We start from the raw sequence: 17,239 nt of genomic DNA, 5'->3' as shown, positions 1-17,239 counted from the left end.
AACCCTCGAACAGGAAAACTTGATTCCATTCCAGAGATCCGGCTCTGAGACAACATCCCCCGAGATCATAACTGGGCCCAGGAGTTCACACCTACTCACGTCCTAGGAACTCACTGATTCAGCTATCAAAGCAAGGTCCCATTCATCGCCTGCGTCAGCTAAACGGGCTAACTATTGCCCATCAGTGATAGCCATCAATGTCATTGCACTGGGGGTACCTGGCCCTAATTACGGGTAGAATGTGGCTCTTGTGATCTGTGCATGTGCACACACAGTGCATGTGCACACACAGTGCGGGGGCTGTTCTCTGGTGCTCATTCCTTTCAAATCATAGGATCTGCTTTATCCCATCAGACCTTTGATCCATCCGGCCCAGTTTCCTGCCTCTAACAATGGCCAACGACTAATGCTTCAGAGGATGCAGCTAAACTATGCCATTAACCATCTATTGTTTAGACTGTTCATTTGATGTAGCTTTTGCTGATGAACTGATTACCCCTTTCGTGGGCATCTCACACATGACACCTGTCCCAAGGGTAAAATCCCATTTTAAACAGAGTTTGGCAACAGGAAATGTGCCAATGGGCTCACTGGAGATGGAGAGTTCTTTAAACCTCCTCTTAGCAAAAGGAAGGCATTGCTGTCTAGTGGTTAGAACAGAGGAGTCCGGCCGAGAATCAGGTGCTGTTCCCAGCCCTGACACTGAATCTCTGCGTGCCACTCAGCAAAACATGGACTCTCAGTGTACGTAAAACAAGGATCATGCTACTCACCCACCTCAGTAAAGTGCTTTGAGATCTCGGTTAAAAGGTGCTGTATCAGTACAATGCATCTATTATTCAATAATAGTATTTACTGAGTTATTATGAGTCCTACCACTATTATTACCTTCCACCCTCCAGAATTCTTCTTTTCTTCTCGTCAGAAAACCACTGTGTAGAATTAAACAGCTGTCACATTTTATCTCAGAGGTGGCTGCATTTCAGTGTTGGCCGATTGATTCCTGTATATAGGGCTAAACTCCAAACTCCAGTCTCCAGGACATTGATCAAAATCCGCCACAATCAGCGGCGTCACTCCAGAGGTACTCCAGTGTAAAGGAGCACAGAGCTGGCCCCGTTGTTTGTAAGGTGCAGTCAGTCAGTGAAGCTCGTAAAAGCACTTAGGCACCTATTGAGATAGTCAGTACAAATGCACAGTCATAACCAGCACTGTCACCCTTCTGTCTTGTTTTGCAACTCAGACCACAATGACGGGACCAGATGGCTTAATCCCTGAGCTCAGATGGGCAACATCAAACCTGACAAATGTCAACACGAGCAGGAGAATCGTGTCCTCTGCGGAGCCAGCAGAAATCACCCAAGCAGCAACGTTCGGCTCTGCAGGACCACGTGCCGTGGGAATGGGATCAGGCCCTAAAAGGACCAGTGAAGATTCCCCCTTGTCCAGAGTCACTAGCCAGACAACAGTCTCCCAGCAGAAACCTCTCTTGTGCCCTGGTGGACAGAGTCATCAAGGGCAGAGAGGATCTGACTATCTGCGCAGCAGGCTATAATCCAGCTAGCGGGATCCTCAAGTGCATGGGACATCACTTTGCAGCGGGGAGGGGGGAGTGGTTAAAAAGCCCTGGGGGTTCAATGATAACCTTCTTCCTCTCCCTCACGTCCTCCGGGAAGGCCCAGCTTTGATTCCTGGTTAATGCAAGAGCAGATATTAACCTCAGAATATGGGCCCTGGACTCCATCTTCCTCTGTGGTTGTGTGGGACCCTGGTCCTGACTGGGGGCTAGTAAAATACAGCTTATGCTAGCCCCCTGCTCACTGTGCTTGAGTCCAACACAGGACAGCAGGGCAGATGGTGACAACAGGGGGTGATATCCCCATGTGACGACAGCAGGGGGAGGGGGCAGGGGCTGTGAGTCGATGATGATGGCATTTTTCAAAGATAGAGGAAATGCTGAGTGAAAGAGAGAGGGGGCGGGGGCAGAGGAAGGGAGAGTTGATAAACTTAGACAGTGTTCGTTTCGGTGGCTCCATCAGACGCTGAAAATGGCAGAGAGCCAGAAGAGAGGGGCCTTCAAAAAATTCAGTAAGTAGCTCTGGGGAATGCGTCGCTGGGCCCTTGTGCACGCGCCTGGAGAAACCTGCCAGCCAGGGCTTTAAAGCAGGGCAAGGCAGAATGGAGAGGTTGTGGGGGGGGGCACTGTGTGTGCTTGCGTGTGTGGGAGTCACAGCTGGGGGGGCGGGTGTGTGTGCCCGCACTCTGTGTCTCAGCCTCCCTTGGAGCTGGGCACTGGTCCGGTGGGAGCCAGCCCAGGGGCTGTTTGCAGGCGGCACCGGCGGAGGAAGCAAACCGCCCGTATGCGCGCCGGGCTCGTGGCTGCCAGGTGCTCACCTGCCTTTCAGAGCAAGAGTCAGTTCTGCTTCGCTCTGAGTTCGGACGGGGCTGGATTTGTGATGATGGGGCCTCGCGGGTTTCTGGTCCCACTTCTCTCAGGCTGCGATAGAAAAAATAATCCAGTTCGTCAGCCACTCGCTGAACTGACCTGTTGAGCTGGGACCAGTTTGCTCAACTCCACTATGAAACTGGGTGCTGCAAGAAGCACAGGACAGGTGTCTTTCTCCTAACCCCCAGAACCCCCAAACCACCCTTAATCCCGCACCTGGATGGAGCCACACCTACCACATAAGGCAGCATGTGGTATCCCAGCCAGGGGCCGTGGTGGGACCGTGTGGAACAATGGAGTCAACCCAGACTGACTCCAGTGTGTCTAGACTCTAGGCTAGAGCTGAAATCCTGGCCCCATTGCAATGGCAGCTTTCCCACTGTCTTCACTGGAGCCAGGATCTCACCCTATATGTGCACAGGGCTGATAAGCCCTTTGGATTTGGTCTTGGAGGAAACGAACCAGCAGCAGCAGTGGGTTGAACTGGGGTTGTCCTGGGGTTGTCCCCAAAAAGTCCTTAAAAGCAGCTACTCCAGCATGTTTTAATTTTCCGCTACCTCACTCTCTTCCTTCCGGGCAAGCCTCCCTCACATGTAACTTGGCCTGAGGTGATGGCGCTAGAATTTTAATTTGCATTTCCCCCCATTTCCAAACGCTTGGTGTCCCCCCCAAGACCTTGCATAGAATTGTCCTTCCACCACAAGATCACTCAGTGCTTTGAAAATAGGAACTAATCCAGCCTCACAGCACCCCCATCAAATAAGGATTATCCCTGATTTAGAGATGAGGGAAACTAAGGCACAATGGCATAGCACACACAGACACACCCCCAAGTCAACAGAGGAGAAGGATGGTCTTGAAGTTAAGGCATTGCACTTAGGAGATCTAGGTTCTCTTCTCAGCTCTGCTACAGGTTTCCTGCATGACCCTGGGCAAGTCACTTAACGGGAGATTTTCAAAGGCACAAATGACAATTTGCTGCTTTCAGCTTTCCCCTCTAATCTCTGTGCTTCAGTTTACCACCTGTTGGCTGTTTAGACCAGTGGTTCTCAACTTGCAGCCCAATCAGCACACAGCTGCGGCCCATGGGACAGCCTCAGGGCCATACAGGTAGTATATATATTGTGTGGATGTGGCTCACATAACACACGGAGAGCTGCATATGCAGCCCACAATGGTAAATAGGTTGAGAACCGCTGGTTTTGACTGCACAATGTTGGGGGCAGAGACCATCTCACTATGCGTTTGTCCAGCCCTAGCATGATGGGGCCTTCATTTCAGTGGGGGCCTCCAGCTGCTACCAAAACGCAAATAAACCATAAAAGTGAACTGAATCCTTCTACGCGTGCGTTAGCCCCTTCTTTAAAATGGACTACGAGACTAGAGGTGGCTTGATCTAGTAGTTAAATTCAGCCCTGGGAGGGAGGTCCCTGGGAAACACTAGTTTACCGTATGACCCTGGGCACATAACTTCCTCTCTCTGGACCTGCGTTTTCCTGCTGGGGTTTTGGGAGGCTGAACACGTGAAGGTTTGCAAAATGCTTTGGGATCCTCCAAAAAATGGTGCTGGAGAAGGACAAAGCTTTGCATTGCAAAGCTACAGCCAGGGCTTCCTGGACTCTGGGAGCAGAAGGGATCACTGGAACTAGTCTGATCTCCTGCTAACCCAGGCCAGAGAGCGTCACCCAGTGATTCCAGCCCCATGTCCTGGCCCCACGCCCTGGAGTAGCACTACACTGAGCGACACTGCAACCTCCTATCAGGGAAACAGCAATCCACACGGGATGCCCAGTTATCTGCTCCCTGGACCATGCGGGGATGCTAATGGCACAGGAAGATGTCACCACTCGCCATTCTCGCACCACCCGGGCAGCGGGGTACCTCAGCGAGATTGTGTTCCGCCCTCATGTGTGGGGTGCATACGGAGAAAGGGTGGGGGTGACAGGCTGACCCTGTGCTGTGCTATCCTGCAGAGCAGAGCTGGGGTGTGAAACGCAGCCCATCCTGTGGGTTATAAATACGACTCCGCTGAACGCTCTACACTCAGCAATAACAGGTGGCAGCTGGGAGAAGAAAACAGTGCTCGAGAGGGTCTAATTGCTCGCTCGTTTAGTTAAGGAAGTGGGTAGATTGTATCCTTCCCACAGCGCATGCTGCTAGCTGATCGCAGACTGAACTGATAGCTGGGCTGTGCAAAGGGGCCCTGAGCTAGTTAGAAGGAAAACTCTCACAGACATGGTCCCTCACACAGGAACCTAGTCCCACACGAACCGACATACACACTCATGGGCACATGATCCCACCCACACAGGAACCCGACCCCACATGTACCGACATACACACTCATGGGCACATGATCCCACCCACACAGGAACCTGGTCCCACACGTACTGACATACACACTCATGGGCACATGATCCCACCCACACAGGAACCCGACCCCACATGTACCGACATACACACTCATGGGCACATGGTCCCACCCACACACTGACATACACACATGCTACTACACACACACACACAGCTACAGTGTCTCGCTCACACTGATCTACACAATCCTGGTGCACCGTGTACCAAAGACAGACACACATACACTCCCCTCCTCCCTCCAGAAATATACACACACTCATGGGCACGGGCTGTCCCATACCTACATACCCATGGGGGTCATATCATCAGGGCTCACTGGGTGTTACTGATCACAGCTTTTCAGGTTCTGCCTGGCTGAATGTATAGGCAGCTAGATCTTGGAGAAATGTGGGCTGTTTGATGTGGTGCTGTCCTGTTTGGAAGCTGAGCTTATCACAAGGCTGTTCCCTGCCTGAATCACTCTCTGACTGAAATAATCTCTTAGACGCAATGTGACTGAAATGCAAAGTGGATGTAAATGCCGGCAGATCAGAGCCGTTACATTTGGCACTGCGAAGGGGTTGACTCACCACTAGCACCTCCTTCTGGCCAGGCGTGGTGTAGCGGCTCTCTGCCTGTTCGGTACCTGCTGCCCATGGTTGCTCGGACACTGTGGTAGTCCCTCTCCCTGTGACTTGGCCAGGTCACTTTATAGTCTCTCCCCACCTGGAGTAGACAATGAACAGAAAGAAGGAAATGAACACGAATCATTCGTCCCAAAGTTGGGCTACGGCTCTCCTCCATCAGAGGCTGCTCGTTGGGCTAGGGCCCTGACCTGAGGTCACAGGTCATAGTGGTGTCTGTCGTGGGGTTGGCATGCCCCATCCCAGGCACCTACCTCGTACGGACATACTGACGACACAGGGTGCAAGGCAGAGGAGAATCAGGCCCTTAGTAGGGCCCCGCCCCGCCCCCCCCGTCACATGGGTGTCGTGCCGCTGACTTCAGTGGGTGCTGCACCAACGGAACCGAGGGCAGGATTGTGACCCTGTTGAATAGTAGGTGGGGGCAAGTCCCAGCACTCTGCCATTGACATCCTGCCATCGCTGCTGGAGTTGGTCCAGCCCCTCCCACACACAATGCATCCCCCATCACAGATTCTGGGGTTTAACTAATGTGCACAGGCCCTGAGCTGAGCAGCCCTTTCAAATGCTGGCTTATTACACACTGTGCAGAGCACACCCAAAACCACAACAGTGCAGAGCGGACCCGGGACCCACAACCATTCTCCCCGGGGGCAGAAGAGACCCCTGCAGAGAAAGGCGCAGAGGGCTGAAAAGAAGCAGTGGGGGCGAGAGGCTACTAGAACCAGGCTGGTGGCGATTTCCAAAGGGTGGATCCTGAGCGCTCTTATTTAGTTATTTGTACCATCTCTCCGGGCTTGTTTCCTGCTTTTTATCCTGCAGCAAAGGGCCAAGGCCCCCGGCACAGACAGGGGAGGTGGGGGGCAGACGTGTCATCAGTTTGCTCAGCAGCCTCTTCCCCTGCAGCTGTCAGTGTTTTGCTGCGTCTGGGAGCGAGAGCTACCCGGAGGGGGTAGGCGCAGGGGTGCCAGGTGCCCTGTTTACATTCCTGTGACCAGCTGGGAATCTCTTTCCAACTTGCTGCCCATCCCGGGCACATACCCAGGTGGGGGGGGGGGCTGTTCTCTATGGGGTAATGAAGAGTGTTAGATTTAGGTCCATCTCTTGGGGATCTGAGAGGAACCCAGCTCTGGGTTTGGCCCTCAAAAGCCCACTGGGCTCCCAGCAGGGAAAGGAGCGGGAAGAAACACAGATTAGTTTGTTGGTGGGGCGCCCCTCCCTTTAGAGCCACTCTCATCCTCCATGTGTCTGGGGGCTTCCCCCATCCCCACCAATGCTGTGCCTGAGCAGAGCAGTGATCAGATCCCTACACGTTTCGGTCAGGCTCGTTCTCCCCAGGGTCGAGACGACCATGCCCCAGAGCCAGCAAACAATGCAGGGGAGGCCAAAATTCCCCAGCAAAGCCGAGCTGCGATAGTGCCAGGCCTTGCAGCCAGTGGGCAAAGAGGGACAGCGAGCCCTAATTGTGTTGGCTCGCCTGGGCAGGATCAGGAGATGCCCTCTTCCCCGGTCTGCTGCTCCTCCACTACGTGAATTCCAGCAAGGAAACACATCTGCCAGATCTCTCTTACCGACAGCATCGCCCTGCGAGTGTGTCTGAGAACTGGCTGCCGCACCTCTCCTTGGTTTCCGTGGAGCCCACGGCTACGGTGCTGATTTGGGTTTCCTTGACAATGGGGCGCCGGGTTTGTTTCTCTTACCAGGTGTCTAGAATCTGGAGAGGAGCTGCTATTCCTCCCTATTACCCCAGTGGGGTTCTGTGGGGCCACGCTCTCCCCTGCCTTGCCTCTAAGCGTGTGTGAAACACAGTCACCTCCAGTGTGAGTGAGTGAAGGATTCCAGCTGGGCAGCGTCTTGCACGGCTGTAAATATTAACCATCCCTCGCTCCCGCATAGCACTTAGCATCCATCACTCTCCAAGCACTTTTCAAAGGAGGCATAGGGAGATGACGTGGAAGTGCCTTCATCACCATCTCTGTCTCATATCAAGAGCCAGACCCGGCCCTGGCACCCGCGTCCTCCCAGGAACTGACCCCAGATCACGTTTCCTTTTCTTTTCCAGAGTTCTTTAAGTTCAAAGGCTTCGGGAGCCTCAGCAACATCCCTCGAGCCTTCACCCTCCGGCGAGCGTCCGTCATCCCCAGCAGCCCAGAGATCCTGGGGACGGGCGTCCTGCATCCCAACAGCTTCCCGGAGGGCACCCTGGAGAGCACGCAGGATGACTTGAACACCATGCCCAAGAGCCCCTCCCCCTACGCCAGGTCGTCCGACATGTACAGCCACATGGGGACCATGCCCAGGGCGAACATCAGCGGGGCAGGGAAACGGATCAAGAACTCCCAAAGCTGCCGCGAGAGAAGGGCTGCAGGGGACAGAACCCCAGGCACGTCCCCACCCGCCAACCCAGAGTCAGTAGCTCCTGCTGTGCCTGCCCTGGCAGCAGATGCTTCCTCGGCAGCTGGAGAATCAGAGACTTTGCCATTGAATAACGTCCCCAGCCTGGGTGAGTCGATAAGAACAGAGGCCAGGGGAGGATCTGGCTCCTCCGGGAACAGCCCTCAGCCTGGGCAGGCATTTGGGAGCACAGGAGAGGGACAAGCTGCCAGTCCAGCCCAGGAGCCTATCCATGCTCCTAGAACTGGCTGTAGCAAAGCGGATCTGTTGCAAGAGCCCATCCAGTTGGAAGAAGGAAAAGAAGGAGCAAAGGAGGAGCTGCCGCCAGCCTCGGGGGAGAGCCCACAGGGGAGGTAAGATGCAGCTTGAGCGTGCTCTGCTACCCCAGTGCACCCTTGTTCCACGGCTGAATGAGGCTCCGCAAGCCTGCAGGGCGCGGAGAGCTCTGGCCCCAACCCAGCAAAGCATTTAAGCACCTGAATAGTTCTGAACTAAGCACATGCTCAAATCAAGCACCTGCTGCAGTGCTTGGCTGGATCGGGGCCAGAGTACTTAGCACCTGGCAGGATCGAGCCCCTCCGAGGCAGCTCCCTTGGTATCTAGTGATGGATTTTCTCCAGAGGTGGTAAGAATGCTGTGTTCTGCCTGCCCCAGCGCCTGCCAGCTGGGAAGCTCCAACTACTTCCCCACCCCCACGTTTCACACACCCCTGGCAGATAGGAGGGTATTACCCTCATTTTACCAACCAGGGAAAATGAGCCACAAAGAGGCAAAGCGAATTGCCCAGGTCACACAGCTAGCCTAGACCCCAGGAGGCTGGCCTCCCAGGCCTGAGTGCTAGCTACTAGGCAACACTCCCTTATATAAACACCTGGGAAAATGTGGCTGCTTATCAGAACCTTTCACATCTGCAGCCTGCAGTTGGAGACTTCATGTTTTCCCTGGGGATTTCTGGTCTTTCCTGCTTCCGGTCGGGACGGAAATGTCTCAGGCAGCCTTGTTTAGTCCAGTATTCCCGGTGCCTTGTGCTCCGTTTAGTTTCAAGTTGTGGCTTTATCGGTTTGCCCCACTAGAGAAAGCTAGGGAGCTAGAGGAGCTGCGTCGGGGAGCACGGGCGGAATGGGGCAGCGGGATTGGGACATCTCCGTTTCGTACACTATCCTTTTCTCTTTCCTTATCCTTTCTTTCTCTTTTTCTCTCTCTCCTTCTGGGACAGGAGTGTCACTTGCATAACGTAACCACAGTCTCTGGTTCAGCCAACAGCTGGGGAGACGGCACATGCAGCCACTGGGGTTTCTCAGACTCCAGCTGCCCGTGACTCCCAGAGGACAGCACTGCCCCTGGGCCTCACCCCTGGGCCTCTCCGCTCCCCCACAACTATTCGAGCCCGTGTCGAATCCATAAAGGAGGCCTCTGCTTGGGAACGCGCTGGTCTGTGGGAGCCTCGGGATGGAATGCAGCCGGGGAGGGGACAAGCTGGGATGAGTGGGTGGTTGCTGGGAGTTACAGCTGGCACGGACTGGCCCCTGCCATGCTTTTGTGATGAGAGTGGGGATCTCATCAGCATGGCCCCCAAAGCCCTAAAGGATGGCAACCCCCTGCCCTCCCCGATTTCATCCCCTGCCTGGGAATGAAGCTTCCCTCACCTTTAACTCAGCCAAAAGAGGAGACTTTATAATGGGAGCTGCATTGCGCCTTGGCGTCTCTCACTTGGAGGGCTGGCTACACTGAGACCATCTGATCCTGGTACACACAGCCATGAACACACACACACACACATGCACTGAAGCACTGGGCTCTGCGATCAGAGCCTGCCTACCCTTCTGCCTAGGAACTGGGCTCTCTTGCCTCGCGGGGCTTTGGCTGCTCCCCTCTCCCCGAAGCCCAGCCATAGGGCACAGCTTGTGGGGGAGAACACAACCCGGCCCAAGGGCAGCAGGGGCTCCCAGCACCGCAGGATCCATCTCTTTACCATAAACACCATCCTCTCAGCGTCGCCGCTCAGCGTGCCCGTGTTTCTGGCAGAGCGAGGTGCTCTGGATCCGGGCACGAGGAGGCACGTGTGGGTGTGACACAAGGGGCAGTCACAAGGGGGCAGTTTCCTTGGTTTAGGGGATTCTGACCCACTGCTTATATCTGACTGGGCAGTTGTCTCCCTGGAACTGGGTTTGCTTGTTCAGATGGTTCTGGGCTCTGGCCCGATCTGAGGGGTTTGTCCTGCCGCCTGTCCGCCTGTCCTCGCAGCATCTGGACACAACCCAGGGGCCCTCAGCTAATGCCCTGGACTCCCTGGTGTCAAGTCAGTGGGTCTGCACTGCTTTACACCAGCTGATTCTCTGGCCCTTTGCTTCTCCAGCAGGGACCTGCTCTCCCTGGGACTCAGCTGCTTGAGCCAGGCCTGATTCTGGAGTCTGGGTTTTACACCAGAGTGGCCCAGGCGGAGTCACTCCCGATTCCCAGGGAGGTTAGCGCCCGCCCCTGCCTGCCCCCCGGCCGGGGCCGGTCTGGTTCCCAGGGATCTGGGGTTTGTTTTCTCAGGCGGTTTGCGGTAGGGAAGGGACTGCAGTGCCAGGAGCATGGGAACGGAGAGGAATTCCTCCCAGCTGTGGGAGCCGGGCCCCTGCGCGCTCTCCTCCATTCGGGGCCGGGCGGAGGGGAGGGAGGGCCAGAGGCAGCTGGGCGGAGGGGCGGGCCCGGGCCGGCTCAGCCCTGCCCAAATTCAGCGCTGGCCGGGCAGAGCAGAGCCTGAGCAGGGCAGCGCTCCAACTTTCTTCCCGGCTGGGTGCGCGGCGGCCGGCGGCGATGACCGAGGTGGGCAAGAGACACCAGGGCCTGGGCTGTGGCAGGTGAGCGCCCCGCGGGCAGGGTCTCGCAGGCCGGAGCGATGTCCCCGTGCGCTGCGCTGCGGGTTGGCGCAGGGGCGCGGGGCGCAGGAGAGGTCTAACCCGCCGCGCAAAGTTACCCGCTCCGCTCCGCTGCAGGGGGGACCCGTCCTGAGAGGGGCGCCGGGCTGCTGCGGGCGGCTCCGCCTGGCAGATGCGGTCCCTGTCCCAGCCCAGCGGGCTCCCGGCCAGGGCCCGGGATGAGGTCACCCTGCGCCAGCCCCTGCGCGGCTCCCAGCCCGGGCCCAGGCGCTTGGCACAGCCGGGGGGGTTGCTCTGCAGACTACGCCCCGCTCGCTCCCCAGCCCTCACCCCGGGAGGCCAGGGCAGCCCCTGCCAGCCTTTGCCGTCCCCCTCCCCGGCCCGGCCAAGGAGGCAGGCAGGGGCAGGGCGGCATGGCCCTGCACAGCGGGGAGCGGAGCGGGGTGGAGGCTGGAGAGGCGAGTTCCCCGGCGCTAGCCCCTGCAGAGCAGGACATGGCCCAGCTGGCTCCTTTCGACTGAAACAGTCGGGCTGACTGCTCCCGGTTTCTTGGGGAAACTGAGGCACGCAGCGGTTTCAGTGACTTGGCCAGGTAATGTAGTGGCAGAGCAGGCCTGAGGCAGGAATTCTTGTCTCTCAGCCGCTCAGGCCCCATTGCCAGTCCGGGGGAGGGGAGAGGGCTGGCATGGGTCGAGGCCGTGAGACAGGCGGAGGCACCTGGGCTCCCAGGGTTGCCGTCGGGAAGAATGTTGGGCAGGTGGGAGCATCTCGCTCTCTCCTGGGCGGGGCATGTGCAGGGGCAGTACCAGCCATCTACACCTCAGACTCCTCAGAGCCGCCGGAGAGGGCACAAACCACGGTGCCATCCACAAGGACACCAGCCCGGCGCTGCAGCTGGGGCCTGGGCGAGGAGGGGGAGGAAGATGTTCCACAGGTGACTGCAGCTGGAGCTCCCTTCTCATCCTAGATGGACCATCCTGGCTTTCTGGAATGTCTCTCGTGAAGGGGAGAGTGGCTATCTCTGCCCCGGGACAGCAAAGGCACCTTTCCCCTGCTCTGTCTGACGCTAACTAATGGCCAGTGAATCATATTCAGATAAGAGTAGGGAGGCCAGGGAGTTCATCCGTGAGATGACCCGTCCCACCTTAGCCCCCCCCGGTTGGGCCCGACTCTTGCAGCACCGAGTCCATGACTGAATGCACTGATCCGCGCTCACTCTGGGGCCTAGCACTGCTCTGCCAGTGCACCTCCATCCGGCCCTGGAGCAGCCCCGGCTATTCTGATCCTGGTCCTCTCATGAGCACAAGTGGTCCTAGTTCTGCGACGTGGACAAACATCCACCAAGGTTTAGGCTGCGACCATCATTCGTGTGTAACCTGTGACCTAATCCGAGGAGAAAGGCTGGTGCTCCAAGCAGGTGTGCCAAGCGGAATGAAGTCTCTGGACAGGTCCTACTGTAGGTCCATAGCTGGGAATAGTGACGCTCTGCCCTTAGCTCATAGGCCCAAGGTCTTTGTTTCCTGAGTGTCCCCCTCAAGCATCCTTGTGACATGGGGCAGCCCCATATTTTGGATCCATCTCTGCTCCCACTCCGCCGAGGCTGCAGTCGAGGATTTAGCAGGATTTAGCTGGGTTATGGAACTCCCCATGCAGCATTCCCACTGGCAGGAAGCACAGGAAGGCTGCTGATCAGGAAAATCCTACGTGGATAATCTCCACTCCTCACTGGGACAAGACACCATCTGGGGAATAATCCTCCCAAAGAAACATGGACCAGCATTTCCCCCTTGTGTATTATCCTGCCACAGTGGAACTGACACTTCCTAGTTGATCCTGTATAAACAGCATTTAGCCACACCTCTTCCCCTGGTTAATAATCCTGTTTAAAGGTAGATAATCCTTCTCCGGGGCATGTCTTGTAACAGTAGCCACCAGAGTCAGTGGATCCTGTTACCTGTCAGAGGCTTTTCATCTTTGCAACTCTGACCCTTGTCAGGTGACTGGAGCCAGAAACTAAAGTTCAGTCTCTCCCCAGCATTCCTGTGTGCCCTGCTTTAGGATGTTGGGGGAAGCTGAAGCATTCACGATAATGGAGCAAATGCAGCTTCCTGAAGTGGGGGAGAACTGGAGGAGTGAATGCAGGGAGTCGAGGAATCAGAGGGTGAAATCTTCCATGCTACATCTGGCAGCGGAGAGCTACAATCCATTCCCGTGGGAGCATGAAGGGAACTGCAGACTGCTAGACCAAGCCTTTCTGAAATTTCAAGAAGACTGATCCAGGTGTGAATGTCGCTGGGGAGAGCATGTTTTCTTTTACAAGAAACCAGCTGCCAGATGAGACCATTGAGCGGTGTGTTACAGACACATGTAACACCTTGAATGTGAACTCTGACCAGATGGACTAATCAGAGACTGAATTAGTCATGGTGTAATTGACAAGCAGCAAAAACCCCAGGTTACTGTAAGAAAGGAATTTGACCTTTCTGAGAACAGTGGACATACACCGGGCTAATGAACACTGTACTTCCAAAAGGAAAGTGGTGACAAGCAGTTAGCTAGCTGCCTGCAGAAGCTGTATTGCAAAAACCCGTACCAAGATACAGCACTTTTATAATGCACTTTAAGATCCCTTGATGAAAGGAGGCAACGGTTGCTATTCCCATTTTACAGATGGAGAAACTGAGGCACTCAACACTAAAGTGACTTGGCCAAGCTCACCCAGCAGGCCAGTAACAGAGCTGAGACTAGAACCCCGCTCTCCTGAGTTCCAGTCCAGTGCTGTGTCCGCCGGAGCACAGTGCAGAGCAGCAGAGGAACGCAAACGTTAATACGGATGTGAAATGCAGGTGGGGTAAGGTGCACCTCGTAGGGGGAGCACCTCCGTGAGGTGAAACGCAAGGAGCTGCAGCAAGAGCCATTTGAAGTAAATATGGATCAATTCTGAGACCAGCGGCGCCACGCTGAGAGGTTGAATGCAAGGCGCCCTGGCCTTCCGCTGGTTGGCATCCTTGCGAGCGTCGTGGCGGTGCCACTGAGCCTGCCCCTCCCCCTCCCCCAGGAGGCATTCCAGGCCAGTTGGAAGGGGCTCCCAGACAGCAGGGACTCGCTCCAAAGGGAGCGCTGGAATTTCTCCCAGGCGCTTTGATGGGCTTCAAGAATGTTTGAGTCTCATTCAAGAATCCTCCGTCCATTCAGTCGCGCAGCTCGCTGCATATTGCAGCTGCCAGCACTCCTGTGCCTCTCCCAGGGCCAAGCGCCGGCCCTGCATCTGCTTACAGTTAGGAGAGGGGGTTATTTATAGTAGTTTCATTCTTCCCCGGCGCTGAGTGCAAGTTGGGGCTCTCTGGCACCGGATGCTGGGATGTGAGCGTTGCAGTTCATTAGCCACAGGCCCCGATGGCTTTGCAGAGCACTGGAGAAGCTCGCAAGACCCTCTTAAATTCCACTTCCCAGCTGTTCTCATGCTCCCAATTTCCTGCCTGGAGTCTCCCTTCCCCCTCCTTCTGTCTCTTTTTCTCACAGATTCCCAAGCACCAGCCGGTCTCTCTCTGGCCCCCTGAAACACGAAGGCTGGAAGGCGGCACCTCGCAGTTGGTGCAGGGAGGGGGCAGATTTTTAGAAACCTCGCCAGCCACAGCCCGTCCTTGCCATAACATCCTGTAATCACCTGGAAAATGCCAGCTGGGCTGGCAGCAGGAAGGAAAAACATCCTCTCCCGCTTGCTCTGACAGCACCCGGTGCATGAGCAGTGGCTGCAGCTAGATCTTCTTCCAGGAGCGTTACCCAAGGGAAACCAGCTTTTAAACTGAGACTTGCTCTAGGTCACTGTGGCAAACTGGCTGGGTGGCGCTAATCCCCTGCACTCTGCCAGGGCACGGCTGCTGGGTCAGCAGGGAAACCCTCGCTAAAGCATGGGAGTGGGCTTTGGAACAGGCCTGCTGGGTAGCTCATTTTGCCGCTGGCCTGTGAGGCTGCGGCTCCATTGACTGTAAAGCTCTTAGGGGCTTGCTGGGGAGTGGTGACACTGACTTCACTTGGGTTACTCGCGTGCTTAAAGTGAAGCACGTGCTGTGCTGGATCGGGACTGCCCGTGACGTACAGCTCCATGTGCTTTGTAACGCTGTTTGGGTTAAGAAGCCCTTCGCAGCCGTAGAAAAGCAGCCCAGGAGGAGGGGCTGGGGGAGGATGGTTTCAAGCCCCCCTTTGCCTGCTTTGGGTCCTAGGCTGCTGCAGGAGCGATAACATGCCAGGCTCAGGGGCGGCTTGAACTTATGGCAGCCTCCTGAGGGCAGCATCGCCGCCGGAACCCTGCAACGTTCCAGGCTAGGTGCGCACACCCGCTCTGCTGGGCCCTGCGAGGGGAGGCTGTGCAGGGCTCTGTACTGCTCTTGCACCGATACAATTCTTCCCCAGGCCCTGCAGCTTCTGTCCAGCCCCCTGTATGCCTTCAAACAGCAGAGAGGGGCAGGTGCTAGAACTGGCCCCTTGATCTCGGCTTGAAATGCCAGCCTTTACCATTTGCACTTCCCAGCCTATTGGGGGGGGGGGGGGGACGGGGACGCGGCTCTGTACAGTAGGTGTATCTCTGCTTGTTTTACACGCACACCCTTAAGGAACCTGACATCCCCGAGGGGGGCTCTGACACTACGGATGTCTAACGCAGGACTCCACAAATGATTTTCCTCCGGTCGAGTTATTGCTCTGACACTCTCAAAGAATGTTACACTTTCAAAGTTAAACCGCTATGTTTAAATATTGAATGTCCCTCTGCTTCTCCTGGTTACTGATCCTGTCTGCAGGAAGAGAGGGGGGAGGAGGGGAGATGTCTCCCACCACCACACTGCAAAGTGTCACCATTTAAAAAAAAAAAAAAAAAAAAATTAAAATCGCTGCCCCCCTGCGCCTGACGTGCTGAGTCTGACTGGAATTAAAAGCTCTAGCATTTCAGATCACTGCTTGGCTTGCTGGAGGTGGCAGGGGCTTTGGAGCTGCTTTTTACAGACCATAATTAAGACAAGTTAACAGCACTATGCCCCCCCTACGGACAAAGATGCAAAGGCCATGCATGGATCATGTCAAGATGCGAGGATTATGCGTCGACTATGCCCTGTCGTGTCTTGCACCTGCCGTATGCACGCCGCACAGTTGCCGACGTGGGCAGCTAAAACTGTCTGTCTGTTCCCAGAACGTGTAACCAACAAGGGTCGTGCTCAGAAACACTGACAGCAGTCGAGCAGCGTATTCCTCTGCCCTGGGGGCCGCACAGCCATCTTCCAGGGGAACTCTCAGCAACACACTTCAGATCTTTCAAGCTGCTGGGCTGAGCTGCTGGAATTCTTGATAAGCTGCTGTTTCCCAATTGATCACTAGTTGGCGCCTGACTGGTTTGCAGAGAATATTAAACTGGGAGCAGCAGTGACACCTCCTAGGCTGTGGCTACAGGCCAGAGCCCCTGCAGACGTAGCTGCCCCCATGGGCACAGAAGGAATTTTTCTGCCTGCACTTCACTCCCCCCAAACAGCGTTCGCTACAGCGACCGAAGCACTCTGCCGTCAGCGTAGCCATGTCGGTTGGGGTACGGGTGTTTTCATGCCCCAAGCACCATAGCTACGCTGAGAGACGTTTTAGTGCAGGCCAAGACCTAGAGTTTATAGTGCATGTCCCGTGGCTTGCACTTGTGTTACCTTGTGCTGTGACAAGCTAAGGACAGTTGTAATAGCTCAGGACTTCGCTGGAAGACCTCCAAAGAGACCCCCAGAAGTGGGGTTGGTGGTATTCCTTGGTACCTACCCAGTGCCCCTGCTTGGTGTTAGGGGTGGCTGGATAAGAAACTAAACTGAAGTTTGGGGGGGGTTGTTTGTTTTTTTTAAATGGCGAGGACCCCCTGCTGCTGGTAAGAATTGGGGGCTGTGCTAACTCCCATGTCCTGGCCAAATGGTCATCACAGTCCATGTCCCTAAACTACCCCTGCAGTTTCAGCTGGATACAGAGTTCAGCTTCGCTTACCCTCGACTTGTGCGCTGTTGCCAGGAGCTGGTAAACGGCTGCAGCTTCATGCCCCTAAAGGTGGAGGCGCTTTAGTAGAAGGTGATGTCCCTAACCATCCGTTACAAGATAACGACCCAGAGGTTCCCCGCTGCTGTGGTTAAACAGTTACCAGGGTGGACATTTGGGGTGTTCTTGGGAGGCTTAAGAGTAAATGCCCCCCTGAGAGCAGTGGGGAAACTCCGTGTGTTGTGGTGGAGCCAGCGCCTTTCTCCGACTGCAGCCTCACCCAGCCAGCACTGCGTGTCACACCCAGAGTGGGGTTTTTTTGCAACCACGAGGGAAGGAACTTTAATGAACATTTAAATTGTGCAGGGTTACAGGGGGCCAGTAAAGAAGCGCTAATTATGGGGTATTGGCCAGCGGGGCTCTGTCCCTATTTGATTAGTGATTAGTTCATTAGGTATTTAAGCAAATCCTCCCTCCTGGGGTGACTCTTCTCCCAGGGGTCCTGGTTAAAGGTAGGATACTCCTTCCCTCCCATCTCCTTAGCT

At 55.6% G+C, this 17,239-nt stretch overlaps 1 protein-coding gene across 1 annotated transcript in view; it reads left to right on the top strand.

The window, feature by feature from the left end:
• Window positions 1-2,009: 2,009 nt before the first annotated feature.
• The window catches only part of SH2D3C (SH2 domain containing 3C), a 54,813-nt gene continuing 39,583 nt past the window's right edge, over window positions 2,010-17,239 (top strand). Inside the window, exons 1-2 of the mRNA XM_067542114.1 lie at window positions 2,010-2,088; window positions 7,505-8,189. Coding sequence (XP_067398215.1) covers window positions 2,049-2,088; window positions 7,505-8,189 — 725 coding nt within the window. The 5' untranslated portion in view covers window positions 2,010-2,048. The remainder of the gene's footprint in view (window positions 2,089-7,504; window positions 8,190-17,239) is intronic.

The sequence above is a fragment of the Emydura macquarii genome, unplaced genomic scaffold, assembly GCF_026122565.2.
Source record: "Emydura macquarii macquarii isolate MOO-44397 ecotype Brisbane River unplaced genomic scaffold, CSIRO-AGI_Emac_v2 contig_691, whole genome shotgun sequence".
In the NCBI taxonomy this organism is placed as follows: Eukaryota; Metazoa; Chordata; order Testudines; family Chelidae; genus Emydura; species Emydura macquarii.
Note: the sequence above shows the minus strand (reverse complement) of the source record. Positions and strands in the feature narration are given on the sequence as shown.